General features: G+C 37.4%; 1 protein-coding gene across 1 annotated transcript in view; it reads right to left on the bottom strand.

The window, feature by feature from the left end:
- LOC310649960 (vomeronasal type-2 receptor 26-like) overlaps positions 1-17,055 on the bottom strand; it is a gene marked incomplete at both ends in the record, with an annotated part of 83,065 nt that overhangs the window by 44,072 nt on the left and 21,938 nt on the right. The window contains one exon of the mRNA XM_083378792.1: positions 1,216-1,946. Within this exon, the coding sequence (XP_083234918.1) occupies positions 1,216-1,946 (731 nt within the window). The remainder of the gene's footprint in view (positions 1-1,215; positions 1,947-17,055) is intronic.

Raw genomic sequence — 17,055 nt, 5'->3', positions numbered from 1 at the left:
ACAATTAAAAAAATTACATCAATCCCTGAAAAAAAGTAAAAACCCCAATTAAAATTAAAATTAAAATTAAAATTCTCAGCCTGGGCCAGAGAGCTCGAAGAGCCAGGTCTTCAGGTCCCGGCGGAATGAATGGAGGTCGGGGGCATATTATTTAATAATAATTGATTATTAAAGATGCTTTCTATGTTGAAGTGCCAGATATTTCTTTAATATCAATAAAATATGCCAAACCAATAAGCTTTTGTAGTAGTAAAATTTAAAATTTAATTGCAGAGAGAAATGAATTCCTTGAGAAAGGACCTATTTAGAGTGAACTGAGTTGGCACTATGCTTAGATTAAAAAAAATATGTTAATGACAACATAAGTAATATTTGAATAGCTGTCACAGCAAGTAGGTCACAGAAAATGAAATGAGGGATATCAGCTTGAATAGGAAAATTTAGCTTGAAAGTACATCTTGATAATAGGTAACAAAACTGTACCTGTTTTGTAAAGGTAAAGGAACTCAGAACATTTTTTTTAAAAAAACTAAAATAAAGACAGCTTCCCTTAAAACAGGGGTGTCAAACTCACTTTCATTGAGGGCCGCATCAGCATTGCAGTTGCCCTCAGGGGGCCGGGTGGGTATGGCCAGGTGGGTGTGGCCTACTGGGTGGGTGTAGCTAGAGTGTGTATGGCCTACTGGGTGGGCGTGGCCAGCTCTACATCGTTCGCATCAAGGCTGCCTAAGGGGGCCTGGGCAGGAGTGGGACAGATCTGAGGGTCTCTGGCAGGAGGAGGGTCTCTGGGCCAGGGCCAAGGCAGTGGGGGCCGTTCCCTCACTGTTTCCAGGATGGCTTCGCGGGCCGCATGAAACCACTTCGCGGGCCGGATCTGGCCCCCGGGCCTTGTGTTTGACATGTCTGCCTTAAAATAAAGACAGCATACTTGAACCATGACCAGTAAAAGACACAGACAACATCTTTCAAATTATACCATGAGAACAAAAGTGAATATGGAGTGTGTGAAAATCTTTGACTTCAAGGTCCATCTCAGAGATTACAAAAAAGAAAAAGAACATACACAACTCAATTCTTATTGCTACAATAACAATGATGATGTACAGAATGGCATACTTTGACAAGACTGATATGTCAAGAGCAATTTAAATGTCACAGACCATTGAATTTCTACAACTAGAGAAAAAAAATTGTTTAAAATATAGTTTAATTTACTCTTTTTGTTAATTGCTCCCTTTTATTAAGATCTGGTCTAATTATAATAATATAACACTTGGGGAAAAAGATAAAGGCCAGGAGCCCAGCACTAGAGGCCAAGATGGCAAAGATCTCCACAGCTGTTGTATATTTCCCCTTGGTGCTTATGTAAGCAGGGACAAATGACAACCAGACACTGCAAAACACCAGCATGCTGAAAGTAATTGACTTGGTTTCCTGGAAAGTGTCTGGTAACTTCCTAGCTAGAAAAGCTGCAATAAAACTGACAAAGGCTAGGAAGCCCATAAAACCTAAAACAGAATAAAACATTGCAACTGAACCTTCATTACATTCTATAATTATTTCACTACTTATGGACAACATATCAAAATCTGGGAAAGGGGCAGAAGTTCCAAGCCATACAGTACAAAAGGTACTTTGAACAAGAGAACAGGAAAGAACAATGAAAAGAGACAGTCTTTTCCCAACCCATGTCCTCATCCGTGATCCTGGTTTGGTGGCCATGAAAGCAAGAACCACAGTGATGGTTTTGGCCAATATGCAAGAAATAGCCACTGAGAAGATGATCCCAAATGAAGTTTGTCGAAGGAGACAGGTCACCACCAAGGGTCTGCCAATGAAAAGCAGAGAACAAAGGAAGGAGAGGAGAAGGGAGATAAGAAGGGTGTAGGAGAGGCTGCGGTTGTTGGCTTTGATAATGGGTGTATTGTGGTACTTCAAGAAGATTCCTAGCACAAAGATTGTGATAAAAGAAAGTACAAGAACTAATGTAAGTAAGCTTGTCCCCAAAAGGTCTCCATAAGATAGATAAGTTACAAGCTTTGGTATGCATAAATCCTGGTCATTGTTTGGATATTGACCTTCTGGGCATTGGAAGCAATCATCCATATCTGGAAAGCCAAATATATATTAAAGTCAAAATATAACCAGAAATCCCTTAGTATATCACATGATATTATGGTACAAATGATGCAACTGTTATGATTGAACTTCAGTGGAATAACTCTTTTTGGTTAAAAAAAGTATACTAAAGAACACATTATTATTATTATTAGATAGACAGAAACATTATTTGCTCATTGAACACCAAAAGAACATCCAATAAAAGAAACAAAACAAAGTCAACCCTTAATATCAATGAATTCTATCAATCATTTGTGAGTGAAGGTTACATTTAATGTATGACATTTGCTACTTTTGGAGAGATAGATTAACCTTGTTATCTAAGAAATAAAGAAATACAAATTAACAGGATGTTCTGCATATGTAGATTAAAAAGGTAACCAGTATGTGGTGAATGTTCCTATAGAACTGACAATGCATGGACCATAGTTTCTGAGGCACGTACAGTATATGACAGGGACAGTTTTAAGTTTCATAAGGGATATTCCTTTATTTCCCTTCTAAAACAGCTGAGGAGAACAGCATACAGAATAACATAGTTGGAAGGGACCTTGGAAGTTTTCTAGTCAAACACCCTGCTCAAGCATCAAACCCTATACTAGTACAAACAACTGGTTGTCAAATCTATTTTTAAAAACCTCCAGTCTTGGAGCACCCACAACTTCTGGAGGCAAGTGATTCCACTGATTAATTGTTCTAACTGTCAGGAAATTTCTCCTTAGTTCTAGGTTGGTTCTCTGCTTGATTAGTTTCCATCCATTGCTCATCTTTGGGGTAGGTCCTTAGACATTGTGAGTAGGGGTGACCTGATAGCAGTGTTCCAATATTTGAGATGCTGCCACAAAGAAGGGTTAACCAATTCTCCAAAGCAACCTGAAGACAGGACAAGAAGAAATAGATGGAAACTAATCAAGGGGAGAACTAACCTAGAAATGAGAAGTTATCAGTGGAATGGCTTACCTTTGCAAGTTGTGGGTGCATCATCACTGCAGATTGCATAATCATTTATCTGAAATGATATAGGGTGTCCTGCTTATACAGAGATTTGGACTAGAAAACCTCCAAGGTCCTTTTCAACTCTGTTATTCTATTAAAAAAGGAGAAGAGAATGAAGAGGAGGTTGTCTTCTACGTATCCTGCACCACTGCAACAGGAAATGCACTTATTTGCACAAAACATGGACATCTGTCCACTCAACAATTTGGTTCTCACACTCTTCTCTAGTTCATTGAAAAGTAAACCCTAGACCAGGGCTTTTCAACCTTTTCACCCATTGTACCACTTTTAGGATATGGCAACATCGGAGTACCACCGGTCGCCTAGCAAGGTGTCAAAAAGTTGATGACCAAAAAAAAAAAAAAGGAAAAAAGTGATAAAGTACAGGTAGTCCTCAACTTACAAACATTCAGTTAGTGACTGTTCGAAGTTACAATGGAACTGAAAAAGTGCCCCCCCCAGCCACAGCCGGGCAAGACACTTGCCTGCCCATAAGGTGGCGCTCTTCCTCCTATCTGAGGTTTTCATTGTTGTGAGCATTTCTGTTGAGGATTGGTAGCAGGGGTGGGGTGAGAGGAAGTTTGGTTTTTATTCCCCCCCCCCATCTGCTGGGTGGTTGCAGCAGGTTTTGGTCACTTCACATGACTTTGGGACACTGTGACCATCATAAATATGAATCAGTTTCCAAGCATCTGAGTGTAAATCACAAAACCCTGGAGATGCTGCAACATTCTAGCTGATCGGCTCTTCTTCTGGGCTCAGCAGAAGCGCCAGGATCAGTGCCGAGCTCCAGCTGGAGCCTGGCATTGATCCTGGCACTTCCACTGAGCCCTGACAGCCTCAAAGAAGTGCCAATCAGCTGGAAAGCGGCACTGATCCTGGCACTTCCACTGAGCCCTGACAGCCCTGCAGCTCCAGCCATCTCTCACTCAGGCTTGTATAGTGCTGCCCAGGTTCAGCTCATTCCCCTCCCCTGCTACCACTTTTCTAGGATGGCCATGTACCACCTGCCAGGTGCCAATGTATCACAGGTGGTACCCGTACCACTGGTTGAAAAGCCCTGCCCTAGACAGAGTACATTACAATTATCCATATGTTAGGGTTAGTGCCTGAACAACAGTAATAGCTCTGATTAGCATACCAAACAAATAACTGGTAATAGATACTTCAAGCCAAAGAGTTATTCAGAGATCATGTGGCATCAATTAATCTAACAGCATATCAAAAGTACTTTTCTTTTTTTCTTAGACCATGAAACATTATTTGGAATAGTCAGTCACCAATTCCAATACCAAGGAAATCCACTAGAACAGAGGTCTACAACCCCTGGTCCATGGACTAGTACTGGGTTGCAGCATGCCAGCAACAGGTCCGCACAAACAAGGAAAACCCCATCCACAGGATGCAGGCAGCACACAAAACCATGCCCCCTCTGGTCCACAGAAAAACCTCTCTCCATGTAACTGGTCCCTGGTGCCCAAAAGGTTGGGGACCTCTGCACTAGAATACAGCTTTAGTTCCTATACTAAAGTCTCTGTATTCTATGACTTATTGGTAGTTTTTGCTTCTCCTCCACCCAAACATTTCTTATGTCAACGCTGCTAACATTGAGTGTTCTTGCTTAGACAACAGATGGAAATGCAGCCATTTTCTCTATTGCTTTTGGAATTACTTGCTGCTGGGAGGGGGAATAGGGATGAGAGTCCAGCTAGTCATAACAATAATAACATTATAATGGGAACTGAAGAACATTGGGCCCAGAGCTTTATAGTGTTTTGGCAGGCTAGAGAGCTGGGGAGAAAGCCCATACTTCAAACTAATTGGGGAATGTGATTTGTGACTGTTTATTGGAGGAGGGAATTGCACTTTGTTACTTTGTATCCAGGGAAGGGGAATTTAGTTTCTGGTTTCAGCTATGTAGCACCGATACTTTGTGTCTCAAATGAAAGATTCTTTAAGGTAAACACTGCCTCGAAGTTCTTTTGAAGAGTTTCATCTATTGGAACCATGACAGGTTATGTGCTTTGGGACATAATATTCTCAGTTTTTTCTTGATTGGAATATTATGAAGAAAAACATCTGTGGATCATCAGCCTGTTAAAACTTTATCATCCCAGAGATTATACTTAGGCAATTTAGCCCAATCCAAGCCCTGCTTAATGTAGAGACTTACATAAAACACCTCTGAAAAGTAATTGTCTAGCCCAGACATGTCAAACCTGTGACATCACGTGATGTTGCGAGACATATTGGGACTATTTTGCCATTGCTGGCAATGGGGTGGGCGTGGCTTCCAGATGAAGCATCCAGCCCGCGGACCAGCAGTTTGACACCCCTGGTCTAGCCCGTGTTCTGCTCATTTAATCAAGGAGAATCCACATCTATGCATAACTGATTTCACAGTTAAGTTGCTTTGTATTAACAGTGAGAATTAAGAATTAGTTCTTAAATAAATCCTAGAATTAAGGAGAAACTTCCTAACAGTGAGAACAATTAACTCATGGAACAGCTTGCCTTCAGAGGTTGTGGGTGCTTTATCACTGGAGATTTTTAAGACACTGGACAGCTACTTGTCTGGAATGGTATAGAGCAGGGGTCAGCAACCTAAAACAGTGAAAGAGCCACTCGGAACCGTTTCCCTCACAAAAGGAAAAACTGGGAGCTGTGAAAAATGTGTGCGCATGTGCGTACATACATGCATGCACAGAACAGGGTTTGACTGAAGAGTGGAGCCAAGGCGAGATATGCACCTACCCTGCATATTTGAATTGATTGTTTGAACTTTTTTAGTCCCACTTTTTTTTGGACTGCACATGGCAGAGGACTGGGAGCCGCAGGAGACGGCTGAAAGAGCCACATGCGGCTCCGGAGCCGCGGGTTGCAGACCTGTGGTATAACTCTATTCTGAAACTAAGAATGGTCCAGTTTTGAGATCATATTTCCCAGTCCCATATTTCTTGTAGAACTGAGAAAATGTGAGAAATGTGAGAAATCCCTAGCTTCCCCTAGCCCCAGTGTCCCTCTTTTAAAAGTTCTTCCCTCCCTCTCTCCAATTCTTTTTTTACCTGTCTGGTCTGAGATCTTCCCCTTTGGACATGGAGTGCACTCATAGCAGCAAAACAATTTTCCTTCAATTTTGGTCTTTCTGTAACCTGAATGGCACTTCTGGTTACAGAGTGAAAGAGGTCTTTCCTGTTCAAAAAAATAAAAATAAATAAATTTGCAATATAAAAAAGTTTTCAAATGCTACACCTGTTAAAGGTATAGATACCCATTCTCTCTGATATGGCTGAAACAAAATACACAATAATGAAAAATCCTGGGAAATCTGAGAGAAGAAAATCCTTCCTATTACTTAGGCTGGAATCAATTTTGTGACATTTGCAAGGAAAAAGGTTGAAATAAAAGGTGTGTTAATTAAAAAAAACCCTGAAAATTAAATAATCAGCTCTCATCAAACATAGAAGCAAACTGTTTCCTGAAATACTCAGATGAATCTAGATCATGGCTGTCAAACTCGCTGCATCATGTGATACATCATGATGTATCATAACATTTTTCACATTGCCAGGGCTGGGGTGGGTGTGGCCTCTGCATGATGCAACTGGCCCATGGGCTGGCAGTTTGACATCTCGGATCTAGGTGAAACAAACCTCAGGATATCATGTTATGAAATTTCCCCTTTTATTCAGCAGAATTTATGTTGAGTAGGTGGACCAATCTCATTCTTTTTGACTTTAGTACTGCTCTAGTTTTCCATTGCATTTATCATTTATTTCCTTATTTATTTATTCCACTTCCCCTCTAGCCCAAGGCTGGGAATTTCCATCCAGAGTAACTAGATGCTACCAAGGAAAAAACTCATGATGTAAATCTGATAATAAATTGCTGCTACTGGAAACATTAAAACTTAGCTAATTAAACTCTCCCAAGTATCATTTATTTTAATAAAGCATTTTTTATGTTTAGTTTTTTCTGGAGAGAAGGGAATTAGGCAAACTTTTAGAAGCAATATTAAAATTGTTGCTATACAATATTAAAATTGTTGCTATACAACAATTGGTGTGATTTTAAAATACCCTGTAAACCGCTCTGAGTCCTTCGGGAAAGGGCGGTATATAAATCTAATAAAAAATAAATAAAATATATATATATCTACAAAGCAAATGTTAAAGAAATGGTAAGAAGTGGACAATTCTTTAGAATGAAGGGAAGACAATATATGCACTTTCTACTGAGGTATGAACCTGAATATTCATGGCTGGTCATAATAAAAGTGAACCAAGCCATTTTTGAAATAAGATAAATCTCACCTGATTAAACCGGTTGGGCCAAATGATCTTCTCTTCAGAAATAATCAATGGTTTGTCAGAGAGGAGGGTTCCTGGATCTATCCTTCCAACTTTGACTCTAAGAAATGTCTGGTTTGGAAATATGATCCAGTTTATAGCATCAAATCCTGCAACTATTTCCCCATTATTATCAAAGGAAATCTCTCCAGTACTGCTGTTAAATGATGTGCTTTGCAGAAAGTGGTGAAGCTTTATAAGCAGGGGAAAAGAAAGGTACAAAGATAAGATTGCATGATTTGTCCTTCAAAATTTGCAGTGAGCTACTGTAATGGAAACCAGCAATTCAGCAAATAAAACATTTTATACACTAGTGGTAAGTATTTAGAACTAACCATTACTATAAGATTCCATTAGAAGCTTGCATATATTACTACAAAGGCCTGTAAAATGGGGGACTATATAGTTTATTACTACTGAAAGATCTTTGAGCCACTCCTAGCCTTTGTATCATTGTGAGGTTAGTGTCCATGTTTCACTGGCGTATGTTAGAGCAGGTAGCACACACTAATCAAAAACTTTTCTCTTCAGGCATAAAGGGAGGTTGTTATGCTTAACTTGTTGAATGCCGGCCAATCACATTTGACACGCCATTCACTTTCCTTTATTGTATCACCTTCCTTTGAGATTCAATGACCAAAATATACGTAGTGGTCTACTATGTTCTTCTCAGATATATTTTTTTTTCTTTAGTGAATTTATTAAACATAACCTGGCTCTTTTTCACGTTTATTTTTAAGCCAAATGGTTCTCCTGCTTCATGTAGCTCTTCTATGTTTTTGGGTAGCTCTTCTGGGTCTTGTGAGAAGAGAACAACATCATCTGCAAATCTTAAGTGATTTAAATAGGTGCCACTGGTTTTTATTCCATCTTTTGCCCAGTCTAGTTTGCAAAATACTTCTTCAAGGCAGGCTGAGAAAAGAATAGGTGATATTGTATCATCTTGTCATACACCTTGTTCTTTGTTGATTTCCATTTTAAGATCATTAAGGCATTTTTTTCATATAATGATAGTAGTATGTTTATGTAAGCAGTGTCTACGCTTTGGTTGAGCACTGCATTAATTATTGCTTGCTGGAATACTGAGTCAAAGACCTTTTTGTAGTCAGTGAAAGCCATGCACAGAGGCATGGTGTATTCGTTGTGTCTTTCTTTCTTTCTTTCTTTCTTTCTTTCTTTCTTTCTTTCTTTCTTTCTTTCTTTCTTTCTTTCTTGTAAAAGTTTTACTGGTTTTTTTTTTACAGTAACAGCCTTAGTGCCTGGTGAACAGCATGTTCTCTTGGTTCATAATTTTTTTTAGAAAAGAAATACAATTATTAATAGTTAATAAACAATAATAATTAATTTTTATATTTCCATAATTAGTATATCAATTTATAATATATTTCCTTGATCTTCTCTTCACCCAGTAGTATTCTCCTTTTACAACATTAAACAAATATAATTTCTAATATTTGATGTTTTCCATATTTAAATGGTTAAATAAAAACATTTTTTTCTATAATTATACCAAGAATAGTCCATAGGTAGCATTTTTTTCTTATCAGCTTATGTTATTTTCGTAAGAGTCAACTTATTGATTCACCATGTATCTTATTTTCATAAATCTTGTTTAAGCTCAATTTCTCCATAATAAACAATTCTTATCAATCATATTTTTCCCAGTATTTAACATCTAAATATCCAAATTTTCCATTTAAATATATCATCCCAGTATTTTCATCTTTCATATATTATAGAGATACTATACTACTTATCTCAAAAAGGGACGCGGTGGCTCAGTGGGTTAGGACGCTGAGCTTGTCGATCAGAAGGTCGGCAGTTTGATGGGTTGAATCCCAAGTGCCTCATAACAGAGTGAGCACCTGTTAGTCGTCCCAGCTTCTGCCAACCTAGCAGTTTGAAAGCACGTAAAAATGCAAGTGGAAAAATAAGGACCACTATGGTGGGAAGGTAACAGCGTTCCGTGCGCCTTTGGCATCTAGTCATGCCAGCCACATGACCACGGAGACATCCTCGGACAAGCGCTGGCTCTTCGGCTTTGAAACAGAGATGAGCACTGGCCCCTAGAGTTGGAAACGACTAGCACGCATGTGTGGGGGAACCTTTACCTTTACCTTTGTAGTACTTATCTATCATAACATCTATCCATAACATCTTTCTAGTCAATTTATATTTCACTTCTATTTGTAAAAAAATAGTTAAATCACTATATATCCTTTATTCAGATTTCTTATTAAGCCTAATTTTCCCTCAATATTTCAATCATTCCTTAATCCTAAATCTTTTCAAACTTATTTTTTCTTTAAAATTCAAACTTTTCCTTCACTTACAAATCCTAATATTTTTACATTTTGTATCTTATCAAAAATATTATATTAGTTATAACTCTTATTCCTCTTATTCTAAAGTCCCTTTATGGCCAAAGTTCTTTGTTTATTTAGCCATATTCAAACAAGTGTTTAATCAGATAATATTCCATCTGGTAGGGCAAATCCAGTCTGTTCAGCTCATCTCTAATCTTCTTCCTTTGCCAAATTGTTTTCCAAATTAATATTTTCAACCTTTCCAGTTCTTATATTTTGTAGTTATTGTTAGGAGTATATACATAGTAGATAGGATGTATGCTTTTTATCTCCCAAACAATGATTCTCCTAGCAGTGTCCATTTTGTTAAGTCTTCTTTCTTCTCAGGTTTTTCATGTTCTAATGCATAAGGTATCTTTTTCATACTTATTGTTGTATCCAAGTCTTGTAAGTATTTTCTTGTTTGTATTAAGTTACAATTTCCTTCATTTATAACTTCACCAGTTATTTTTTTTTCTAGTTCACATTCTGTTGTCTGGATTGTTTGCTCATTCTTTACCATCATTCTTTGGATTTTTTTTATTGTAGATTTAAGTTAGAAGTATATTTATTTATAGTATCCAAGTTATGTTTAATCTCCTCATGGTTTAAGTCTATTGTAGTTTGTATCTGTCATAGCATTGCATAAATTTCATCTTGGAAAGTATTTGTCTTGTCTTGAAGTGTTTCTAAAGGTCTTTGATCTTTCAGGCTAAATCTTTCAGAAGTAGATATTAAGTGTGGTTTTCTATCATTTTTTTAATGAGTATGTCACGTCCATTTTATCTCCCCCTTTTGAGTAGTCCATCATAAATGCCATAGTCTCTGTAATTAACCTTGTCAAGCTAACCAAAACTCAAAATCCATACAGTAAAATTTTGTATAGTTCTTGTTTTTATATATAATTTTTGTAATCTACTGTAATTTTCAGTTCTCAAGGTTTCAATAAAATCAATGTTTTATAACAATTCTTTCTTTCAAGAGTCAATTGTCAATTCAATATATTTAGCCAGCTTAAATCCTTCCTGTAACTTCCCTTCTCAATATTTTATCATAGATCTAAGTTTTTAAACAGTTCATAAATTTAAACCACAATCAAAGTATTTCTTTTCCTTCAAACACTTTCCAATCTTATAGCCGGCCCAGTATGGAATCTCTTCTGTTTCTTAGCAACTATTATTTATTATTTATAATAAATAAATAAATAAACTATCTTCTTAAAGGTTATTAGAGTTCATGAGAACAGATTTTTTTCTTTGTTTCTGTGCATTGTCTTTAATGTGGTATATTCTCATTGTCCACCAGTAAAAGGTAAAGGTTCCCCCGCACATGCGTGCTAGTCGTTTCCAACTCTAGGGGCCGGTGCTCATCTCTGTTTCAAAGCTGAAGAGCCAGCGTTTGTCCGAGGATGACTCCGTGGTCATGTGGCCGGCATGACTAGACGCCAAAAGCACACAGAACGCTGTTACCTTCCCACCATAGTGGTCCCTATTTTTCTATTTGTATTTTTACATGCTTTCGAACTGCTAGGTTGGCAGAAGCTGGGACGAGTAACAGGCTCACACTCTGCTACGTGGCACTTGGGATTATACCCGCCAAACTGCCAATCTTCTGATCGACAAGTTCAGCGTCCTAACCCACTGAGCCACCGCGTCCCTCATTGTCCACTAGATGTCAGCAAATATTTATTTTCCAGCTTTTTCAGACAAAAAGTTATTATTTTTCTTTTTGTAATCAAAATTCTCTAGAATATAATCATAGCAGTTTGTTTTAGTTTCTAAGTTTAATCAGATTGTAGTATTTTGAATTTAATTTCAATAAGGTTCTTTCCTCCTTAAAGGTTAATTCGCCACTTCTGTCTATGGGGTAATGGGAATGTAGTCCCCTCCTCTCACTTTCAGAGATTGTTTGGTTTGGGGAACTTTCCCAGGGACTGGTTGTAAAATAAGGGAGAGAAGATCAAATACTCTCACCAGTTCCAAGCACGCTGTTCACTGTTGTTCTTGGTAGTGCTCTTGGATTTGGCTGCAGTAGCTTGGGCTAGATGTTAGCATGTGGCTAGCCTTTCTCCTGTCAGATTCGAAGGCTTTCCCTGGATCAAACCAAGCAATTGCTGTCGCTTTGTGAACAATGGGGCACTCCACCTTTGTGGGTACTTCTCCGGGGTGACTTCAGACTCATCTAGGGTCCCCCTGGCAGGGCAAAATTAGCCATGAGGAGTGGAGGTCCACTCTCACACAGCCATGAACTATGAGTGCAAACCAGAAGTCCATTGTGCCTTTCAATGATTTGCTGAACAACCTGGATATGATCCATTATGCTGTAGCCATTTCTGAACCTTGCTTGCTCCTTTGATTTGTTCATCATCAAATGTTCTCAATATTCTTTTTGCTATTATTTTGGTGAAAATCTTGTAGATGATAAAGACGACTTATTGGGCAATAATTATTTAAATCACTTTGGGCTCTTTACTTGTGTATAAAAATAACTTCAGCATTTTTCCAAGCATTGAGTATTTTTTCTCGAGTATAGTTTTACTAGTATCTTGCCAAGTTTGAATTTGCTAGAATAAAATTGCATTTTACATATTTTTTCAGGGCAAAATAAGGATGTAATTTTAATTATTTCTGATTGTTCACCATCAGTTGATAATTTGATGGTGAGCCCAACAAATAGAATAACTATATTTATAGTTATAAGTTAATAGCATTTTAGCTACAACAGAACTGATGCTAGAATTTGGAGAACAATGACACATTCAAGCAATGCAGTCAAATTTTCTAAACAATACAAATTAGAAGTTAACTCCTAAAACATGAAAGCAAAATAATAATCATCTTATTGTGCAGAAAACAAAGCACACAGTATACAACACATGAAACTGGTGCTCACCAAACACATTGTGACTATCACTTGAAAAATATACAGTTAGATCAGTCATAAATATTGGAATTTACTAAAAACTGAATATATATGTGATTGGCTTAAGGATGAAAAATCTGATACTGAAACAATGCAGTCAAATTTCTAAACAGTACAAATTAGAAGTTCAGATAATTATAAAATTAGAAAGGATTTTTTTTTAAAAATCACATAAAAAGCAAAGGACACACAGTTGGTGCTCATGAAACACATTGTGACTATCACTTGCAAAATATGCAGCTAGATCAACCACACACATTGGAATTTAATAAAAGCTGAAAATATATCTGATAGGCTTAAGGATGAAACAAGGCTGATAGACAACTTTGCAACTGAATCAATGTACTGTTTCTGCTGAGATGTTCTAAGCAGTCTGCTCACCTTCCATGACTCTTGATTGAGGATTTTCTGTCTCCTCACTAACCTTTGCTGGCCTTGGAAAGAGAACATAACATGCAGAGCATGTGCAATTGCATAGACAGCAGTGTAGACACTGTAGCTGTGGGCAGTCATGCTGGTTTCAAACACAGTCATGGGAAGGTTCTTAAGTTTCTCCTCCCCAGTGCAGATAGTCTCATCCTCTATAGAAGACACTGGGAATATACAATTAAATGACTGTTGCCAGAAATCTTTTAAAAAACTGTCTTCTTTGTCCAAAGTTGGGTTTCTCATCTGAACAAAATTTTGGAATCCAGATATCTCCATTGATTGTACTGAAAGGGACAGAGTTCCATGCATGAAATTAATGTCCCAGGTCCTTTGAAAGAGAACTGATGAGAAGTCAACATCTGCTGTCATCACCCAGACTTTTGTACCATAATCTACATTACTAAATTCCAACATGTTGAGTAAAAACCTTAAATTTAATATACTCTGAAATTCCCCATGAAGCAATACAACATTAGTTGTGCTATTGAAAACTGTTTTTAAAATTGCATGTGATCTCTGAACAGTTTTTTCATCCTCACTGAGAAAGCCAGCTGGCATTTTTTCTATAAATTCAAAACAGACACCTTTTTTTGAAAACATGGGAAGAATATTCCTCCATAAAATATCTGCTATGTTGCCAATATTAAGGAAAAATACCCCAATCCAGGTCCAGCCGAAATGCAGAAGAAGCTGGAGAAGTACTTTATATTGACTAATTGCATTTGGGAACATCCAGTAAAAGAAATATGATGGAGGTTGGGTCTTGATCTCTAGAGCAGAGCAATATGCAACCTAAATGAAGCAAGGAAACAGAAAAGGTATAAGCAGTTAGGTCCATTGGGCCCTGTGACTTTTTAAAAAATAATATTCTTCATACATTTAGATCTTGAAATGGTATCATTCAGCCATTTTATTTTATGTCTGCTAAACATATAACAAATGTAATAAAATATTAGAAAAGTAAGCAACTGAAATGAAATATTAGAAATGTAATAGGTTTAAAAAGTAGGCATACGTTTTCATCAAAGAACTCACCTGTACCAACTTGTAAGGTGTCATGATGGTAGCCATATCAAGAAAAGCAACAGAACTTGGTCCCTCAATAATGGCTATCAGATTATTTTGAAGATGACATTTATAGTTAGCGATGAATGTATCTGAAGCAAAGAGGAGCTCCATTGAAGCTTTGTAAGTATCTTTTGGACTGAAATAGTCATTATAGATGTTGAAGCCTAAGGTGATGTTAGGTAAGATGAGAGGACTTTGATTGATCTCTTTCACTGCAAAAACCAAAGCTAAAATGTGTTGATAGCTCTGAGTCAGTAATCTGTAAATTGAATAAATAGAAAATTACTATATTGCCATTGGAATTTCAGAAATAATAATAACAATAACAAGAAGAAGAAGAAGAAGAAGAAGAAGAAGAAGAAGAAGAAGAAGAAGAAGAAGAAGAAGAAGAAGAAGAAGAAGAAGAAGAAGAAGAAGAAGAAGAAGAAGTAGTAGTTGGAAGGAACCTTGGAGGTCATCTAGTCCAACCCCTGCTCAGGCAGGAAACCCTATACCATTTCAGACAAATGGCTGGCCAGTCTCTTCTAATAATAATAATAATAATAATAATAATAATAATAATAATAATAATAATAATAATAATAATAATAAGAAGAAGAAGAAGAAGAAGAAGAAGAAGAAGAAGAAGAAGGAGACTGAGTTTCATGTTTAATGAATAAAAGTTATATAATAATAATAAAGTTGGAAAGGACCTCGGAGGTCATCTAATCCAACCCCCTGCTCAGGCAGGAAACCCTATACCATTTCAGACAAATGGCTGGCCAGTCTCTTCTTAAAAACTTCCAGTGTTGGAGCATTCACCACTTCTGGAGGCAGGTTTTTCCACTGGTTAATTGTTCTAACTGTCAGGAAGTTTCTCCTTAGTTCTAGGTTGCTTCTCTCCTTGACTAGTTTCCATCCGTTGCTTCTTGTCCTGTTTTCAGATGCTTTGGAGAATAGCTTGACTCCCTCTTCTTTGTGGCAGCCCCTGAGATATTGGAACACTGCTATCATGTCACCCCTCACCCTTCTCTTCATTAAACTACACATACCCAATTCCAGCAACTATTCTTTATGTTTTAGCCTCCAGTCCCCCAATCATCTTTGTTGCTCTTCTCTGTACTCTTTCTAGAGTCTCGACATCTTTTTTACATCATGGTGACCAAAACTGGATGCAGTATTCCAGGTGTGGCCTTACCAAGGCATTGTAAAGTGGTATTAGTACTTCATGTGATCTTGATTCTATCTCTCTGTTAATACAGCCTAGCACCGTGTTGGCTTTTTTGGCAGCTGCAGCACACTGCTGGCTCATATTTAAGTGATTGTCCACTAGGACTCCGAGAACTTTTAAGAAGGAAAGAGTCTTCTCTAATAGCTTGCTAAGGTATAATAAATATATTACTAGTGAAAGAGTGAAATATAGCTTTAAAAAAGGAAATAGAAAACTTATCCATAATTTTAAAATACACAACTGCTTACACATGATCCAAAAGCATGTCTTGGAATGGGTGTCTTCTGAACTCTAATATGTTCATATAAATGAAAGACTGTGAGAAAATGCCACCCAGGATCTGGTCTCCTGTGTAATAATATTTAAGATGATTACTAATATATTGGGTCCTGGGGCATTTTAGCACTGGAACTCTGCAGACACACGTAGGAAGGGGCACTAATACCAATAATCTGAGTATTAAGATCATGAATGAAAATCTCCCCATAAAAGAATATTTCTCCATCTTTAGTTAGATTCTAAGTCAAGGCAAACCATATCTTACTAGCCTGGTAACACAGTCTCTCTCTGCAGCATCTGTATTTCTGAACTGGGACATTTAACTTCTTTTTATTTTGGTCTGTAGCACCATCAACAAATACCTGAATTCTCCACAGAGAAAGTGAAAAGCTTCTCAAAGAAGCTGCAGACCAAGTAACTATTCATAATTATAGGGTAAGCTTCTGGGCGATTCCCATGAAATTTCTCTCATTGATTCTCTCAACAATTTCACTACCAGAGATCATTAACTGAAAAAAAAAGTGTGTATAGTTAGAGGACTGAGGAGCTCAGAAGTGGAACAAAAGTTAAACTGAACAGAAATCCAAAATTTTGGTTTGTCTCTCTTTGGTTTTTCAGGCCAAATTTCTTATATTGGGGCCCTTTAACTCAGTCAAGAGACTGAAATTTAGGCCCAGTTATATAAATCCTTTAGGGTTTTTTGAGGATCTAGAGTCAGAATAAAACTTTTCCTTTCTGAATCTCACACTGTTCTCCCAGATGAAGGGGAAGGGGAAAGTGGCTGTAGTTAAACAATCCTGAGTCTTCCTTCCTTCCTTCCTTCCTTCCTTCCTTCCTTCCTTCCTTCCTTTCTCTTTCTTTCTCTTTCTTTCTTTCTTTCTTTCTTTCTTTCTTTCTTTCTTTCTTTCTTTCTTTATAATAATAATAATAATCATAATCATAATAATAATAATCATAATAAAAAGGTCATCTAGTTTAACCCCTGCTCAGACAGGAAACCCTATACCATTTCAGACAAATGGCTGTCCAATCACTTCTTAAAGACTTCCAATGTTGGAACAATCACAGCTTTTGGAGGCAGGTTGTTCCACTGATTAATGGAACAACCTGTTCTAACTGTCAGGAAGTTTCTCCTTAGTTCTAGGTCTTTCTTTCTTTCTTTCTTTCTTTCTTTCTTTCTTTCTTTCTTTCTTTCTTTCTTTCTTTCTTTCTTCCTTCCTTCCTTCCTTCCTTCCTTCCTTCCTTCCTCCTCCTCCTCCTCCTCCTCCTCCTCCTTCTTCTTCTATCAGGAGATTGAGACAATTCAACTGAGTATAAAGATTTATTTCAAGCTTAA

The sequence above is a fragment of the Vipera ursinii genome (assembly GCF_947247035.1).
Source record: "Vipera ursinii genome assembly, chromosome: Z".
Taxonomy (NCBI): Eukaryota; Metazoa; Chordata; class Lepidosauria; order Squamata; family Viperidae; genus Vipera; species Vipera ursinii.
The sequence above is the reverse complement of the archived record's forward strand: the minus strand, read 5'-3'. Positions and strand labels throughout refer to the sequence as shown.